A 19,654-nucleotide genomic window follows, 5' to 3' on the forward strand; every position below is an offset into this window, starting at 1 on the left:
AGATGATTTGTCATTCTGAGGGCCATTAGCTATTCAAGAAGTAATTGTTTTATTCGTCTACACAAATGTACATGCAACATGGTTCAGATTATTAATATTGTTTTTTTAATCCAATAGTGCTATGAAAAAAGATGATCCGCTGTGGGGACCCCAAATGGGAGCAGCCGAAAGAAGAAGAAGAAGAAGTGCTATGGAAAAGTTACACTCTTTCTAATTTTCCTGAGGTAAAGAGTGATCAAAATTCATTCAGACATTTTAACATAATAGACGACCACCTAAAGTCACACTTTTTATCCATTTATAGTTACACTTTAGGTTGTAGGACGAGGTTAGGTTTTGTTCTCAATTACATTATCGCAGATATTAACAGCTCTTTCATTTTTTTTTTCTTTCCTCCTTCCTTTTAATACTTTTATATTTACGGTATTTTGCAGATGCCCTTATCCAGAGTGACTTACAACTGAGCAGTTAAGGGCCTTGCTCAAGGGCTCAGGAGTGGCAGTTTGGTGGTGCAGGGATTTGAACTTGTAACCTTCTAATCCAGAGTCATTAACCACCTTATCTTCTTCCTTGCTAATGTGTAATCGTCCTTCGTTCCTTCCTTGTAAATAACACTGTTCCTTCTTTTATTCTTTGTAAATCAACCCTTTCTTCCTTACTTCATTTATTCTTCCTTGCTTCTTTTTCTTGTCAACCACCCCATCATTTTTGTTCTTTCCTTCATCCTTCTTTCCTTCCGCACTTCCTTTTATATTCCTTGTTAATGAACTCTTCCTTCCTCCTTTTTTCCATTTCTTCCTTCATTCATTCAATCTTTTATTCCTTGGTAACCACCCATTCATTTGTTCCTTCCTTCCTTCCTTCCTTCCTTCCTTCCTTCCTTCCTTCCTTCCTTCCTTCCTTCCTTCCTTCTATCCTTCAATTTTTTTATTCCTTGTTAATCAGCCTTTTATTTGTTTGTTCATTTCTTCCTTTCTTCTTTAATTGCTTGTTAATCACCCCTTTTTTTTCTTCCCTACTTTTAAATGTGTAATGTTACCACAAAATAAACCACGTTTTCATGCCTAAAAAAAACTAAATGCATTCTATTGTTACTTGTGAAAACTGTATTGGTTTTTTAATGCATGTTTCTTTTCTTACAGATAATCTATAAAAGATAGATTCACATCTATACTAGGGACAAGTCAATAACATTCACACAAGTCTTTCTTGGTCCTCAGCCTGAAGACACAAAACTACCCCTCCCTCAAAGGCTGGCTTTAGGAGATTCACGGTTGCCATGGCTACATGCAGCGGAGATTGAACCATTTCTTCGTCGAGAGCTCGCACTGGACGTGGAAGTAGATAGAAATAAATAGAGTCCATGTCCTATTTCCAAGTGAATGAGAATGAGGGAAACAAGAAGCCCCAAAGGTCTCGAGATGTGGGGAAGGAACAGGTGGTGTGTCTTATCTATTAGCTATAAATATGTTGCAGGGTTGCAGAGAGGTGCTTTCTCCACTCAGTGTGTATGCTGATGAAAGCTGAAGTCCAGACACTCCTGCTGGGAAAAGGGTTTTTTTCGGTTAAAATAGAGAAACTAGAGCTAGGGGGAAAACAGCTTCAAAACAAAGGGCGGGGAGAAAGTAAACTATCAATCTTAGGAATGAAATTGATTTTCTGATTCAGTTCTTCAAAGGGAATACTCACAAAAAGACAATATGGTGTCTCCAGTGGGCTGTTTGCAGTTTCTGGGGTCAGGCTTGAGAGTAACAGACAAGTAGATGAAATTATAGAGGAGAAATCAATGTGAAAACAGCATCAAGAATTCCCGAAAGACTCCCAGTACAAGAAAGAAAACTTATTGTTGTTGTCAAACAGGAGGGTTGAGTAAAAAATGTCCCTTTTATTTTCGTGACGTAACTGATTTGTGCTTCCTTAAAAAAAAAAGGGAGAAAATTCACTTTTTGAAACCAAAATGCCCAAACATACTGTGCAAAGGATGGGTTCTAACCAAAAACTATTTCTAGAAAAAAAAATACTTAAATATATCAGTGGCGGGCCGTGCATAACTGGGCCTTCAGTGTGGACTTACCCGAATTAATCTAGCTCTCAATACCACCACTATCACGTTGCAATTATAGAAACCATCAATACAATAAAAAAACGCAATATAACAACATGTGGCACTACAGAGATATAGGCATTTCACATATTGAGGGTGAATACTATTTTACTAAAGCAAGAAACCCAGTTAAGACTCCATACCTCTACACTACAACTGCAACTGTACCACCTACATCATCTGGAGCAGTTCAGAATCAATTTTTGTCTAATAACATGACAAAAACATAAAAAATTTAAATAAAATACAAACTACTCACCAGAGATGCAGACTTATAATTTGCACTGCTCTTTAGAGGCTGATATTCAGTGGTACCGCTCGTATTCACTGGTCTGGAAGTGGCGAACAAACACTTTCCCAGGATGAGACAAGCTAGCTAGCTTCTAGGTTGGCTGACCTCCTCACGATGTCTAGCTTTTATGAAAAATGGATTTTTAAGAATGTCCGAGACCAAATCAATTTCTCTTCCTCCGTAGGCGTAAAAAAGTCTAACTCAGATGTACTCATGTGGGCAGTGCTACAGAAGTGTTTTGCCAGTCAAACTTGCCTGTAACAGTTTCCCTCTGAACAACCAATCAGAGGACGGAAAAATGCTGATGCTATTCTGGGCCCAGCTAGCTGGCCCTGTGAGTCGAATATGAAATCTGATTGGTTAAAGATACAGAACTAATTCTTAAGGAGACTTTGGTAAAAGAGCCAGCAGTGTTGACCTATTTGGGGGCGGGGGGACGAACTTGGCAGCAACACGCACATGTTTAAATCGCACGTGAGGATCGCCTGGACTCTTTCAATTGGCGCACCGACAATGGCAGCAATGTTTCGGATGTCCAACAATCATCATGCACAAGTTGCCAAATGGTTTCGACATTTTGGGGGTTGAGCTTGGTAAAGGGCTTCCTGATCTCTTGTCACCTTCCAGTGATGTTCCTCCACTTTTGAAGCGAACATTCTGCTTAAAACGCCTCGAACGACTGATTGAAGCATCACTGCAAACTTGCCAAATTATGTAAAACATCTCTGTGGCAGATTTGCAGAGTTTCATGCAGAATTTCACGTTTGACTTTGTTGTGATGTAATAGCAGACATGGTAATGCACGTGGTCGGAATAACACTAGTTGCACAGCTCCTGATGTACACAAGACGATGTCTTTTGTCACACTGACTAACTAAGGTCAGTGTTCCCCGTGACTGTGCGTGCAGCTTTGTCCTGCCATCTGTTGGTGTGTTACAAAACTAGCCTTGAAACTTTTTAAAACTACCTCGTATTAGGGGTGAACCCGAGTAATAAAAGATTCAATGCTTCAATAGGAGCCTGATTCGACCACCGCAATCTAATCTTCACAGTAGTGTTATTAAACGAGGATCATGCTATTTTAAATATATGGAGATTTCACACAGAACTACAGTTTTTCTTCCAATAAGTTTAAATACAGCCTATTATGATAATGCTGTAAATAAAAAGTTAACAAAAAGAAGCTTTCATATTATGAAATTTCTTTTTAAGTTCATGAATAAATCCAACCCCAATGTGACAGTTTCACTTTTTATGATCCGTGACCGACACGAGAGCAGCAGGGATTTAAATAATGTCTGGGAAAAGGAAATCTAAAGTGTGGACGCACAACAACAAACATTTCCTTCTACTTAGAAAGGGTTTCTTACCAAAAAGGTTTGCGGCAAACATATGACTGTCCACCTTTTATTTATATAATGAATCTATTAATTGATGAATTTTGGGACTTATAATAATATACACTATATTGCCAAAAGTTTGTGCACATTTGGCTATAAGTGTGGTGCTTTTTGAGCATTGCATTTTACATTGAGTCCCAATTTGCTCTCATAATTCCCTCCACTCTTATGTGAAGATGTTCCACTAGATTCTGGAGTGCACTTGTGGACATTTGTGTTCACCAGTTTATCAATTCATCCCAAAGGTGTTGAGTAGGGATGAGATCAGAGCTCTATAGCAGGCTACTCAAGATCTTCCTCTCCAAGTCATGTAAAGTATATCTTCATGGAGCTCTCTTTGTGCACGGGGGCTTTGCCATGCTGGAACAGGTTTGGGTTTCCAAGTTCTAGTGAACGCAAAATATTATTATACTTTATCCAAAGATGTCCTATACAATCGTGCCTCAGCTTTGTGGTAACAGTTTGGAGAAGAAGCACATGTGGCAGGAAAGGTCAAGTGTCCACAAATTTTTGCCAATATAGTGTATATCCTTCTCTCTAGATCCAGTATTAGATTGATGACGAAAGTTTATCTAGTAGTGCAGGAGCATCGCCAAGACTAACTTGAAGAAAGCTAGATTTGTGATCCCCAGTGTCCGAGAAGACAAAAAGAGAAATCACGAACAAAATTGCAGTTGGTGTTGGATTTTTTTTTGCAGGTGGACGCTCAGTGGGTAAGACATTGGACTTTGACTCAAATGGTCACAATTTTAAATCCCAGCACCACCAAGCTGCCATTGCTGGGTCCTTGAGCAAGGCCCATAACCACTTAACTTTTCATATGTAAGTCCCTTATGATCAGGCCTTCTGCCAAATGCCATAAATGGAAATGGGTACAGCTATAGGTTCTTGAGAACAATACTGAAGAATACAAGAATCAGCTCAAAACATGCGAGCATCTTTTTTTTTTCTTTAGTTTAAGCTAAAAATCCACCCAGAAAGTCAATAAGGTCGAAAGATTTCATTTCATTCTACTTTATTTTTTTGCTTTATCTCCTTGTTTGTTAGGCAACTAATATTGTATCCTCCCTTCCACCTGTTCTTAAAAACTAAAATCAGTTTGAAAATGATACAGAAAGCTCTTCACCTCTTTCTCAAAAAATAAAGACTCCTGGATCATGAGAGGGATTATAGCCAAGAGTGCCTTGTTCTGTTCCTTCCCCAGATCAGTCAATACATACAACAATTCAAAGGTCAGTAAAAAACAATAGAGAGAAAAAAAAAAATGACTTATTGTTCCATTTGCCCCATTTATTCTAGTTAGTGTTGGGCAAATCTTACCTCTTGTCCTGACTGACATACACATTTATATACATGTAGTTGTATAGCTAGTATAGCACCTTTACACAATTTAATCAAATGCAATTATAAACTGTATTTCATCCTTAATGAGCAAACCATTGGTGAAAACTCTGAAATGATATGAGAAAGAACCTTGTGTTACGGCTTCTTTTTATACGTCTAGGGTTGAAGCTGTAACATTCATACTGTGATCCATTCTGTGAATAGGCCAGGGAAAAGGACACGTAAACCAAGTATAATATAATAGGGTTTATTCAAACAATGAGGAACAGAAGGGAATGGCAAATTATATACAATATTTACCCTAATCAAAAACCAAAGCATAATAAATAATCCCACAGGAGAGAGAGGCGGAGAGTGGCGCTAAAGAAAAGAACACAACAAAACCAACCCAACTACCTCAGTAATAAACCACTAACCTAACACCAAACAAAATTCTTCCAGCACCTCTACACGCCCTAGCTTACCTACTCTAAACTAACCAAACTACAACAGTAGCGCACACTCCTAGCTAGTGTCTCTATACATAACATCATCTACGTGTTGCAAGATGTAAGTCACGTGACATACTACCTGCCCAACACTCCTGGGGAAAACACAAGGGTTGTTGTCAGAATATAACCACTCACAAAACAAACAAGATAACAACATTCAACGAATCAACGATTGTTGTACAAACCCAAGTCAAAAGGGCAAAATACAATAAACAATCAATGCTTCAAACACAACAATGCGAAAACAAATGGTGCTCATGGTGCTCTCTCCAACATTCCTGCAGTCCTCTTTTAAACCCCAACAGTTTACTGGATTGGCCACAGGTGCAGTCAGGTCACACACGTTGATAAACTCCCTAGCCAATTGCAGTCCAAAGAGGGCGGAACCTTAAGAAATTGACAGGAAGGTGAACCAATAGAGAGAGACAAACACCCACACACATGAACATCCAATGGAACGCAACACTCCCACCCTTTAAGAACCAACCAGCTTGGTGACATGTCTAAACTCTCGAAAGAGCATCCGCAAAAACGTTCTCAGATCCATTTTTATATCTAATTTCCAAATTATAATTCTGGACTATTAGAGACCACCGCATTAAACGCTGGTTCTGATTGTACAAACGGGATAGAAAAACAAGTGGATTATGGTCAGTAAATACGATGATGGGTAAACTACTGGATCCGATATATACCTCGAAATGTTGTATAGCAAGCAACAATGCAAGAGTTTCCTTTTCAATTGTGGAATAATTTAACTGGTGTTTATTAAACTTTCGTGAAAAGTAGCTAACAGGGTGATCTATACCATGTACATCCTCTTGCAGTAGAACAGCGCCAGCTCCAGCAGTGCTTGCATCAATTTCTAGTTTAAAACCTTGAGAGAAATCCGGAGCCAGAAGAACAGGGGTATTACATAGAGTCTTTACACAATCCATCGCATACTTACAGGATTTAGACGGGCTAAGCAACGAAGTGAGAGGGCTGACAATAACCGACAATGTACAACTCCCTACGAGTTGTAGGCACAGGGAATTCCGAAATAGCCGTGACCTTGGCTTCTACAGGTCGCACCTGTCCCTGACCCACCTCTTTTCCAAGATAAGTAACCGTAGCTTGGCCGAATTCACACTTAGCCAAGTTAAGCGTTAAATTAGCGCTTGCAAGACGCTCGAACACTGTTCTCAATGAACTCATGTGTGATGTCCAATCTGCAGAGTAAATAACAAGATCGTCAAGGTATGCATTACAATTTGGTACACCTGCCAATACTATGTTCACGAGACGTTGAAAAGTCGCGGGCGCATTTCGGAGACCGAAAGCCATGGCAGTATACTGAAGAAAACTATCAGGGGTTACAAATGCAGAAACTTCCGATGCTCAGGGAGTCAAAGGAACCTGCCAATAGCCCTTTAACATATCAAGCTTACTCACAAAACAGGCAGATCCTATATTATCGACACAGTCCTTCATACGGGGTAATGGATAACTGTCTGGCACCGTTACTGCATTTACTTTACGGAAATCCGTACAAAACCTAAACGTACCATCTGGCTTAGGAACGAGTAAACAAGGCGAACTCCATGGACTATAACTGTGCTTGGCTAGACCAGTCTCTAGTAAATAATTCACCTCCTGACACATTATGGATCTCTTTACTGTATTAATGCGATACGCGTGCTGTTTAATCGGGCGAGCACCGTTTACCTTAATGTCATGCTGCAAAACATTTGTAAGTTTAGGAACATCACTAAACAGACAGTTGAAGTCAGAAATTGATTTAACAATGTCCGCTTTCTGGTCAATAGACATATGCTTAAGAAAAGAATCTAAATTTCTTAACATCTCGGAATTTGTCAACCTTACACATTGCTGAGCAGCATTACGCAGTCCTACGGCATCCTCGTTAACACCGGACACATCGGGGGATGAAATCTGCTCCACAGTTACAGCAACAGAAGAGACGGCTGGTTCTTCAGTCTTTTCCGAAGCTTTTTCTCCTGCGTTCTCCGAGCACGAGTTTGCCGTTTTCTATCAGGTGTATTGATCATGTAGTCGGTTTAGCTTATTTTCTTTTTCACTACGTAAGGACCGTAAAAACAAGCAGACAAAGAAGATCCGGGAACTGGTAAAAATACTAGTACCTGATCTCCTGGCATAAAAGTACGCGCAACTGCTTTACGGTCATACCTGAGCTTCATGCCCTTCTGCGCAATGAGTAGAGATTCTTAGCAAGCGAGCAAGCAGCATGCAAACGATCACGGAAATTACTTACATAATCCAGAACATTCGTTGTTGGACTGGAATCAACTGACAACATTTGTTCTTTAAGAACTTTGAGCAGCCCTCTTACCTGGTGACCAAAAACCAGTTCGGCTGGGCTAAACCCAAGAGATTACTGTACGGTTTCTCTTACAGCGAATAAAACCAGAGGAACTCCCTCATCCCAGTCTCTAGCTGTCTGCAAACGATATTATCGTAGCATTGATTTTAGTGTCTGATGAAAACGTTCTAACCAACCTTGGGATTCTGGATGGTACGAACTTGAAACACGATGAGTAATCCCCAAAGACTGCAATACTTGTTTAAAAACCTTAGATAGAAAATTCGTACCTTGATCACTCTGTACAATTTTTGGTAGGCCGAACGTAGTAAAGAACTTCACTAAGGCCTAAATAATAACAGGAGCGGTGATTTTTCTTAATGGTATCGCCTCTGCAAATCTAGTAGCTATACACATGATAGTTAACAAATACTGGTTACCCGATTTTGTTTTTGGCAACGGCCCAACACAGTCTACCACCACATGTTCGAACGGCTCACCGATGGCTGGTATGGGGACCAGTGGAGCAGATGGAATGACTTGATTCGGCTTTCCGGCCAATTGACAATCATGACAAGCACGGCAATAACTAGCCACATCCTTTTTTAAACCTCGCCAAAAGAAGTGTTTTAGAACACGTTTGTACATCATTGTAACCCCAAGATGTCCTGCAAGTGGATGATCATATGCTAGAAATAAAACATGCTGGCGATAAGGAGAAGGAACAACAATTTGATACACCGTATTCCAATCTAAATCCATATCTGTTTTGGAGGACCATTTTCTCATCAACATGCCATTGTCAATAACATAGGCAACTTTCTGGTCTTTAATCACATCAGAAGAAACAACGGAATTAAAATTAAGAACTAGAGATTTGTCCTTTTTCTGCGAAGCAATAATTTCCTCTCGAGATATAGACAGCTTTGACAATCCTACATCACTCACAGCTACTTTAGAACTCTTCAAATTATCCTTGTGTTCTTCAGATACATCAGAATTTTCAGGTTTCCCATCAGAGAAAAGTGGAAGAATAAAAGAATCAGACAAATCAACTACATCACCCATCTTTCGAGACTGAGCGCGAGTAACCGCACATGCAGGAAAAACATCAGAGTTAGTCACATCCTCTGACTGACAGAAAATATCAGGTTTATCAACAACCTCTAAAACAGGCATTACTTTACCACCCGCCAAATCATTTCCACGGATAAAGTCAACACCGGTTACTGGAAGAGAAGGACGAACAGCAACCCGTACAAACCGGTACATAATTTGGACTGCAGATGTACTCGGTGCAACGGCACTTTTACGCAACCCATCTCAATACCCTTTACGATGACACTCGAACCACAGGAGGTATCCTCAGAAAAATGTAATTTCTCTGCCACAATAAATGACTGCATCGCACCCGTGTCTCTAAGCATTTTTATTTCTTTCTGATCCTCACTATTACCCGTCAAAGAAATAAGCCCTTTAAAATAAAAGGAGTGCAACTGTCATCAATCCTTTCTTCACAAGGCACCGCAACGGCTGAGTTAAGAGTCTTTACAAATCCAACACTTTTAGGTTGGGATTGCGTTTTACGTTTTAACGGCAAACAATCAGCTATTACGTGACCAGATTTATGGCACTAGAAACACTCACGATTTTCCCGAGATCGCGGTGGACCGGATCTAGAATGAAAACTTTGGGATTGGAGAGAAACAGACTGAGTTTTCTCAGCGCGCACAGAAGTGAAAACAGTTTTATGCGTTAAAACGAACTCGTCCGCTAACACAGCTGCATGTGACAAAGAATTTTCTGTTCGTTCAGGTAAACTACAACACGTTCCGGCAGACAACTTTTAAACTCTTCTAATAAGACAAGTTCTCACACCGAATCAAAATCTTTCACTTTGCTAGCAGTGCACCACTTATCGAACAGTATTCCTTTTTCTCGTGCAAATTCTACAAAGGTTTGTATAAAATTCTTTTTATGGCCCCTAAATTTCTGCCTATATGCTTCTGGAATTAGCTCATATGCACGAAGGATAGCAGATTTTACGGTCTCATAGTTCAAACTCTCCTCTAGCGATAAGCTAGAGCAAACTTCCAGAGCTTTACCAAACAATTTACATTGTAACAGAAGCGACCAAACATCTTTAGGCCAGCGAAGGGAAGTAGCAATTCGCTCGAAAGCAATGAAATAAGAATCTACTTCAGATTCTCCAAATTGGGGTACTAATGCAATATGTTTACTGACGTCAAACGTAGGCGAGGACGAATCAACCGGAGGAGAAGCATTAGACTCTGGCGGGGTCGGCTGCGCAGCGGACCCAGCAGCAGCCGCTTTCATCGCCTCCAGATCCAGCTGTCGCAGCCTTACCTGCGTGTCAGCCTCTATTTCAAGCCTGCGCACCTCCAGACGCATGGCTATCTCAGCCTGACGCGTTTGGGCTCTCTCTTGGGCTTCGGATTGTAACCGAGCCAGGCGGACTTTCAGTCGCGCATCCCCTCTAGAGTCAACTGAGCTGGGAGAGAATGGATCAAAGGCCCCTCCGCTGCAGCCTTAGCTATGCCACTCTGTGGATCCTCATCTCCAACAGTGAGAGGCCCAACAACAACGTCACTACAGCTTACAACCTGGCCGGTATCCCCGCCTTCAGCCATGTCTGACATGGGGAGAATTTTTAACTCTACCAAGCGCTTTAGTATTTCACTCTTTATGTCTCTTTTAAGACCTTGTCTATTTACAACGATCTGATAGTGGTCAGCTATCAGGAATAAATCTGGCTTCCGACATAGATCAATCTGCTCTAATGAAGGAGTAACAATGAAATTCGACAAGCTAAACATGGTCACGATGCACAGCCAGCAAACAGACACTACTCCGTAATTCCACGCAAGCACACACGAGTCCACGCAAGTCACCTCGTTATACCAACTCAAACATGGTCAAATTCCACCAGAATTCACAAAATGGCCACAGTATTTTGAGCTATTTGGGAAGATTATCCTGGATGAGCCCCCATTAAATGTTACGGCTTCTTTTTATACGTCTAGGGTTGAAGCTGTAACATTCATACTGTGATCCATTCTGTGAATAGGCCAGGGAAAAGGACACGTAAACCAAGTATAATATAAAAGGATTTATTCAAACAATGAGGAACAGAAGGGAATGGCAAAGTATATACAATATTTACACTAATCAAAAACCAAAGCATAATAAATAATCCCACAGGAGAGAGAGGCGGAGAGTGGCGCTAAAGAAAAGAACACAACAAAACCAACCCAACTACCTCAGTAATAAACCACTAACCTAACACCAAACAAAATTCTTCCAGCGCCTCTACACGCCCTAGCTTACCTACTCTAAACTAACCAAACTACAACAGTAGCGCACACTCCTAGCTAGTGTCTCTATACATAGTATCATCTACGTGTTGCAAGATGTAAGTCACGTGACATACTACCTGCCCAACACTCCTGGGGAAAACACAAGGGTTGTTGTCAGAATATAACCACTCAAAACAAACAAGATAACATTCAACGAATCAACGATTGTTGTACAAACCCAAGTCAAAAGGGGAAAATACAATAAACAATCAATGCTTCAAACACAACAATGCAAAAACAAATGGTGCTCATGGTGCTCTCCAACATTCCTGCAGTCCTCTTTTTAAACTTCAGCAGTTGACCGGATTGGCCACAGGTGCAGTCAGGTCACACACGTTGATTAACTCCCTAGCCAATAGCAGTCTAAAGAGGGCGGAACCTTGAGAAATTGACAGGAAGGTGAACCAATAGAGAGAGACAAACACCCACACACACGAACATCCAATGGGACGTAACACCTTGAGAGGAACCAGACTCAAAAGGGAACCCACCCTCATCTGCGTAACACCAAAGGTGTATTCAATCATTGTTTAGGTTATTAGCTGTTCACTGATGAAGAATTGAATGCAAAACAGTTTATGATAATTGTAGCACAAAGCCATTATAGAAAACTGTTTATCAAGTCAAGTCAAGTCAAGAGGCAATTGAATTTCATTGATTGGATGATTGGGATATTGGGGATCATGTGGGTCCATTGGTCCATATTAATTACAGTCCAAATCCATCTTCCTGGGTCTTGAGTTTAGCATCAAAAGTATATGTGCTGTTCTAATCATCTTAATGATCGTAATTAATCACATAAATATAATCCCATCATCTGAAATTATTATATAGTACGTCGTTTCTGTTTTCATTTTTAGTCATTATAAGTCACAATGTTTCTGCCTTCCAAATTATTAATGCTGCTTTGTAATTATATTATCATTGTAAATTCTGTATTTCTTGTTTTATTGCAAGTATATACTTATTATTTTATTAAAAATTATATTGCATTCCTCCAATTCTATTTTTATTCTCGAATTTTATACCTCTATTCTCCTCTTCCACCATTTTATTATTATTTTTCTGTTCCATTCGATTGCATACAATTCACTTCTTGTCACATTGAACACACTGAAATTTTGTAATAATTTTCATGTCAATTGATAAAAGAATCAAACAGCTAATCACATACCACAATACACTTGTAGTAAAGATACTGTACAAGGAAAGATTTCCAATTACACATATTCTGTTTACGAAGTGGAAGGTACAGCTAATGTCTAAATACTGACCTTTTAAAGTTGCATAATGTGGCAGATTGTAACTCTGGCCTTTTGAACAAGACGTTAACAGGCACCGATACAGAAACCAGTAGAACATGACTAGATAATAAAAAATTATCCATTTAGCCTGTAGCATGAGGGTTCTAAACAACCCCAATCGCAAAAAAGTTGTGTCCTGTTACATTCCAGTCAGAATTGTAAGTAACTTGGGATAATGGGCATCTAGCTAAATGCTGTAAATATTAAAATTTATTATCATATTAAAATCTGGAAAATGGTAGCTTAGTGGTTAAGACAGTGGACTTCTGATCGAAAGGTCATGAAATCACAGCATCACGAAGCTGCCACTGCTGGGCCCTTGAGAAAGGCCCTTAACCCTAAACTACATATGTGTAAGCTGTTCTGGGTTAAAGTGTCTATCTAGCAAACACATAAACAATAATGTAACAAACTGCCTAAACTCACTTCATGGTACAATCCTGAGTTTCAGATTACGGTCATAGATTTTCTCCATGTAGGTTTTTCATCTCCTCTCATCTACAGAGAACTGACCCTAGCTGTGATTGAGTGTGTGCATGTAGAGTTTGTGTGCTCGATGCTGGGTGATAGGCCGGCATCCCACCCAGGATGCATTCCCGATCTTTATACCCAGTGATCTCAGGATCCGCCACGACCCTGTAGGACTCATATAAATGAATGAGTTATAAACGGATTATCTTGTATTTGATTGGTCAGTAGTCATTGATTTATTTCCTGTAATAATGGCAGTAGTGCAGCTGCAAGTCATGTATTTAATTGGTTTCCTAATTCACAGGAACTTCTATGGTTTATGCTGTGCATCTGAAAATAAACTTAACTGACATGGTTTTCTCTTTCTTTATCTAGCCATTTTTGGTTCTTTCCCAAACTTACCACAAGGTTGGAGCCACACAATTGTATAGGATGCATTTGGAAGTGGTATCAGTGCATTTCCACCTGAAAACCTTTCCAGTATGACAATGCCCCTGTTCACAAATTCAACTCCGTGAAGCTCTTAAGCATTTTCCAGATAGAGCTCTGACCTCAATCTCATTGAACACCTTTGGGATGAACTGAAACACAGGCCAGGACTTCTTCCCTCATATTAAGTGCCTGGTATTACTAAAGCCCTTGTGGCTAAATGAGCACAAAACTACACAACTACACTCCAAAATCTAGAGGAACATCTAGGGATTAACTGTGGAACAAGCATGTAGAATCCAAAAAACTGCACAAAAACAGATGCCAAGCGTGTGGCATTAAAATTTAAAAAGACGTGAGGCTGTAATTGGTGCCAAAGGGGCTTCAATAAAGTATTGAGCAAAGGCTGTGAATACTTATGTGATTTTTTTATTTTTAATACAGCTGTGAAAATTTCAAACAAACTTCGTTCGCGTTGTTATTATGGGATATTGTTTGTAGAATGAATTTAATCCATTTTTGGAATAAAGCTGTAACATAGCACAATGTGGAAAAAGGGAAGCGCTGTGAATACATTTGAATGCACCGTATATATGAATGATGATGAATGAGCAAATTTATAAATATTATTGTTCAAACTATTGATTAGCCAAAGCCTAGGCTGATTTATATTTTTAAAGCTCTGGCACTGCTGGAAGGGTGTTCAGAGTCCATGTTGTCAAGTCAAGAAGCTTTAATTGTCATTTCCACCATAAATACAGTAGTTGATGCAGTACACAGTGAAAAAGAGACAACGTTCCTCCAAAACCCTGGTGCTACATTAAACAACAAAGAGCTACAACACACAACATAAAGCTACATAAAGTGCGTCGAGTGAAACCGAGTTTAAACAGTGCAGACAGAGAACATAAGACAGTGTGGGACCAATAACACAACATTCAAAATGGCGGCACCCAGTAAACCTGCTGTAAACTCTGATTATACAGTACTGTGCAAAAGAGGACTATGAACAAAGAGTATTTGTAAACAGAAACACAATGCAGTGCAAAAACAGCAGTTGAGAGGTGCAAAAAACAGCATGTTAACGGAATAATATGATTAAATAGAAATAATTAATAATTAGTGGTGGAATGGATTGAGATGAGTAATGAGTGTGTGTTGAGTTCAGGTTGTAGATTTCAGTAACACACAGTTTTGTACAGTTCAGTTCTGTGTTGAGGAGCCTGATGGCTTGTGAGAAAATGCTGTTCAAACGCGGAGAAATAAATACTGTAGCTAGAGATGGACAGAAATGGACAGCTAGAAGGTAATGTGCAGCACTTAATCTAGCAGAACTTCCTACCTGTCAGATTTGTCAAGAAGGTTCAGAAATGACAGTAACACAAGCATTTTGGGCATTTGTCAGAAGTGTGTAAAAACCGACTGATGTTGAGTAGCCAATAGCACAAAGCCCATATACACCCCCCCTTTTTTTAAGGTAGTAAAAGAGTCATGGCAATGAAATCAGATATCAATATTTCAGGCACTAATAATACACTTGTGTCAATCAGTGAACAGCTGATAACTTTAACAATAATAAAACTAAAATCAGTGGTGCACAAAGTAAACAAACCATGTATTTGAGTTAAAGCAGAGATAAACGAGGTAAAATATGACTAAAGTAAAAGTAAAAATACTCCTTTAAACTTTCACTTGAGTAAAAGTACAAAAGTATTTTTCTTCAAATGTACTTAAGTATCCAAAATAGCTGTAATGGTCCTGTTATCATTTTGGTCACAAGACTCTTTGTTTAATTCAACTTAGTTTATGTGAAAAGACTCTGTTACTCTCAGCACACTGAAGAACATAGAATGATATTAATAAGTCACACACTGATTGATTTCTATTACAATTATCATGAGGTCACGTGTGTTGTGGCGATTTCCAGTCTGGAGTTTCTTCCATCAAGTCAAGTCAAGTCAAGAAGTTTTTATTGTCATTTCAACCATATACAGTGGGGAAAATAAGTATTTGACATCAGCATTTTTATCAGTAAGGGGATTTCTAAGTGGGCTACTGACACAAAATTTCCACCAGATGTAGCCATCAAGCCAAATATTGAATTCATACAAAGAAATCACAACATTTAAGTATACAAGTTGAGTCATAATGCATAATGCTAATGATAAAAATGCTAATGTGTCAAATACTTCTTTTTCCGCTGTATAGCTGATGCAGTACACAGTGATGTATAAAACAACGTTCCTCCAGAACCCTGATGCTACATAAAACAACATAAAACAGCAATCACAGAAACAGAAAACACAGGGCCAAGGACTAGTAAGAAAAATCCTTGCCACATAAAATGCATGTGTGCAACCTGGTGCAAACAGTGCAAAAGACGAGCCAAGACAGTGCAAGACAACACAGGACAGGACAGGAAAATGTTTTGGTTGCTATTGAACTAATGCTGAACTGTATGTTGGTGATCAGTAGATACACCAAGCGCCAATCAAAACAAGTTTAAAATAGAGCGAGCGCTCGATCCTGATTGGTGACTTGCTGCGTTTTTGATTCGTAAATAAAAAGGAATGGCTGTTTTTGCAAAATGTAGTTGAGTAAAAAGTAGTGAAGTTAAAGTAAAAGTCTTCCTAAATGGAAATACTTCAGTAAAGTACAGATACATGAAAAAGCTACTTAAGTACAGCAATGAATTACATTTACTTCTATTACAATTCCTACAGTTACGGATATCTGATGTTAATAATGAGGACAGGTTTCTTATTTTGTCAAGGTTTCTTTCCCAGAACTCCATCAACTCTGGCTCACTAATTCGTGGGTAAACTTATAGGGACAAATTTTTTTTATTAATTTAAAAACGTATATTAGCATTCTATTCATTTCTGTAAAGCTGAACTGAATTAGATATATAGATACAGAAAGCAGCATTGGGCTACACACCTGTTACACACACAAAGCTTTGCAAAGCAGCAGGTAAGGAAAGGGCACATTAATTACGCCGAGCGATAAGTGCAAGCGGTGCGGCATGCTTCTCAGTTACACTCGCCTTCCTCCATAAAGCTTTGTGACCTGAATGCTAATGTGCACCAATTGTGATCGTTTCTCCCAGAGGCTCCCCAGAAAAGGACGGAGCAGAGCTTTTGCTGCGGTATGAATCGTTTTACTTGTTCAGTCCCGCATTTCTCTTACAGTGTCTCTGCATTGCAGTGGGATGAACTCGGGGCCTTCTGCTTATCTCTTATTATGGATTGACTGAGGGAGGGTGTGTGTCCCGGTGTCGCATCCTATTGTACCGTGCTTCCACTTATCTCTGTGAAAGTGTGTGTAGGCACGGGTGGTAGCTTCGAAAGGTAACAGCGCCTGTGTTATAATAATCGTCCAACCAAGCGTCACACTTTAAGATTTATAGCAGATTTCGACTCAATTTCAGTGCAGTTGCATATAAGAGTTTATTGTCCATGACTCTTTCATTTTTACTGGTACTGGTGCAGATAATGTGGTGACAGAAGATTGTCCTCCACTGAACCAGGCACAGCATTTCAGGGCACAGGAAGTAAACTAGCTTGCAGTTTGTGTTGGAACGGCATGTTTCATGTTTGGGAAGTCATATGCGTTTGTTTTTATTCTTCACCTTGCATCATCATTGGTTCAATTTGTAGCAGTTTGAGCTACAGTAGCTTGTTTCATAGATCGGACCACACAGACCAGCCTTCACTCCTCACGCACATCAATGAGCCTCACGGTTCCTTCCTTGGAGCACTTCTTTCTTTCTTTCTTTCTTTCTTTCTTTCTTTCTTTCTTTCTTTCTTTCTTTCTTTTTTCTTTTAGTTTTTCTTTTTTAGGGGTAGACATTATTTATTTGTGGGGTAGACTTTCTCTCTTTAGGGTTATATTCCTTTCTTTCCATTTTTCTCTCCTTTTTATTTTATGGGGGTAGACATTATTTATTTATTTGTGAGGGTATTTTTACTTTATTCATTTTTGTTAGGGATAGAAATTCTTTCTTTTTTCTTTCTTTATTAGTCGGTAGAGATTTCTCTCTTTTTAGGGTTATATGTTTCTTTCTTTCTCTCTTTCTTTCTTTCTTTCTTTCTTGTTTTTTGCCATATGTTGGAAAGTTAGCACTTTCATTTTTTTTTTAGGTAATTTTTCTATATTTCTATTTTTTTATCTCCTTTTTTAGGGGTTGACTATTTCTTTGTGGGAGTAGACATACTTTATTTTTTTTTCAGGTTTTTTTTTCTTTCTGCCTGATATTTCCCACCCACTAACAGGTGCCATGATGAAGAGATAATCAGTGTTAATCACTTCACCGCTCATAATGTTATAATGTCAGAATGTTATGCCTGATTGATGGATGTACTTTTCACTCCACTGTATTTTAATTGACAGTAAGTGTTACCAATTACATTACATTTGTCATTAACACGTCTATACCTGCTGCCTGTGAGCCACTTTTTAGTACTGCTGGCCTTATTTTTAGTCCAAGAAGTACTTTAGTAAATAGTTATAAGTAAGTAAAGTATAGTTTTTGAATAAATTCCAAAACTTTGAGAAACAGCTTTTAAATCTGAATAAAAAATATCTTTCTGCGATATGCATTAAATCACATTCAGCTCCAAATATTTGCTCAGTTTGGATAATTGGGTTTTTCTACACAAACCTGAAGACCCATATGAATCATATTTCATGATAAGAATGGAGTTATTGGCTTTATTCACTTATTACTGGTTGAAGGAGAAATTAAAATGAAATAAAGCATCAGCATTTTTGTCCATCCGTCAGTCTATCCGATTCATCTATTCCTCTATTTGTCTATCCAGTGATCTGTCTATTTATACCATCGTTCATCCATTCCACTGTATATTCATTTAGTCATCCATCTGTCCATCCACTCATCTATTAATGTGTCCAACCTTCTTTCAATGTGGCCAATTATGCATGTTTGTTTATCCATCAATTTATCCATCCATGTTTATAGAGCATCGGTAAGTTCTTTGTAGAAAACCATAAATGCAATATATAACTATTTTACCAAGATCTATCAGTTTATCTGTTTGTCTATCCAATAATCTGTCTCTTTAAACCATTGCTAATTTATCCAGCTGTACATCCATCCCTTTGTTCATCCAACTGTTAATTTATCCATTTGTTTGTCCATCTGTCCATGCATCATCTATCTGTCCATACATCTATCCATCCAACTGTCAATGTACACATTTGCACATTGGGACAGTATATCCATCTCTCCATCTATCTGCACATCCATTCTTCCATCCATTTTTGCATCCAGTCTGCAACTTGGTTTGTTCTCTGTAGATAACCAGAAATGCATCACTGCATTTTTATTTTCTTACATTCAGACACAATTGTGAGTATCAAACTTAAATCAACTCCTTTAAACCATTAAACCGCAGCTTATCTCCATGAGGATACCTCCAGACTCCCATATGTTTAAATCCCATTTAGAATGTCTAAAATCAATCCCAGGCCACATGTAAAACCACTATGACATTGAAGCCCAGCTCAATGTAATGCTATTCCTCAAGGGTCTCTACTCTAAAGCATATTATAGTGCGTAAATCATGTCAGCTGCAGGTCGAGGACGAGCGTAAAGGCGCCGAATGTAATTTTCAGCTATTTTAAATCCGTGTACGACGTCTCTACAACAGAAGAGCGCAGTGGAACCCACTTTGACGTTAGCATATGTTCGTAGAGAATCAGTCTGTCTGAATTAGAGACACAAGCTGAGACAGTGAATGGTGCCTTAGGGCTCAGTCACATCTAATTTCATATCAAAGGTGCTGCCATTACACTTAGATAAAATAGAACATCTAAGACATCGAAGAAACCATGTGAAGCCTTTAATTTATAAAAAAAAAAATTACAGAACATGAAGAATGTGATCTAGTTCATGACTGGAATGAACAATATGTCAAGTTTAATATGTCAAATCCATCCATAGTGTTTACCAAAAAAATATTTCTGTGTGAGTAAAAAACTTTTACTTTTCATGTCTGCTTGAGTAAATGCATGAACTTAAGTATCCAAGTATACAGTGAATTTAACTAATGATGGCCCACTTGGTAAATTTGAGCATAGTCGGCTTTGAAAAATTG

At 38.9% G+C, this 19,654-nt stretch overlaps 2 protein-coding genes across 3 annotated transcripts in view; both read right to left on the reverse strand.

The window, feature by feature from the left end:
• nbeab (neurobeachin b) overlaps positions 1-19,654 on the reverse strand; it is a 426,194-nt gene that overhangs the window by 327,542 nt on the left and 78,998 nt on the right.
• Positions 5,943-11,468, reverse strand: LOC124394768 (uncharacterized protein K02A2.6-like). 2 transcript variants are annotated; one of them, XM_046863208.1, is made up of 2 exons: positions 7,498-11,468; positions 5,943-6,018 (listed from the first exon to the last, which is right to left on the reverse strand). In XM_046863208.1, exon 1 carries the CDS (start codon positions 9,224-9,226, stop codon positions 8,303-8,305), a length of 924 nt encoding a protein of 307 aa, XP_046719164.1. In that variant the 5' UTR covers positions 9,227-11,468; the 3' UTR covers positions 5,943-6,018; positions 7,498-8,302. The 2 variants fall into 2 exon arrangements, with proteins under 2 accessions (XP_046719164.1, XP_046719165.1); XM_046863209.1 differs by having other exon boundaries at positions 5,963-7,711; positions 7,822-11,468.

Source organism: Silurus meridionalis, chromosome 12 (genome assembly GCF_014805685.1).
Source record: "Silurus meridionalis isolate SWU-2019-XX chromosome 12, ASM1480568v1, whole genome shotgun sequence".
Classification (NCBI taxonomy): domain Eukaryota; kingdom Metazoa; phylum Chordata; class Actinopteri; order Siluriformes; family Siluridae; genus Silurus; species Silurus meridionalis.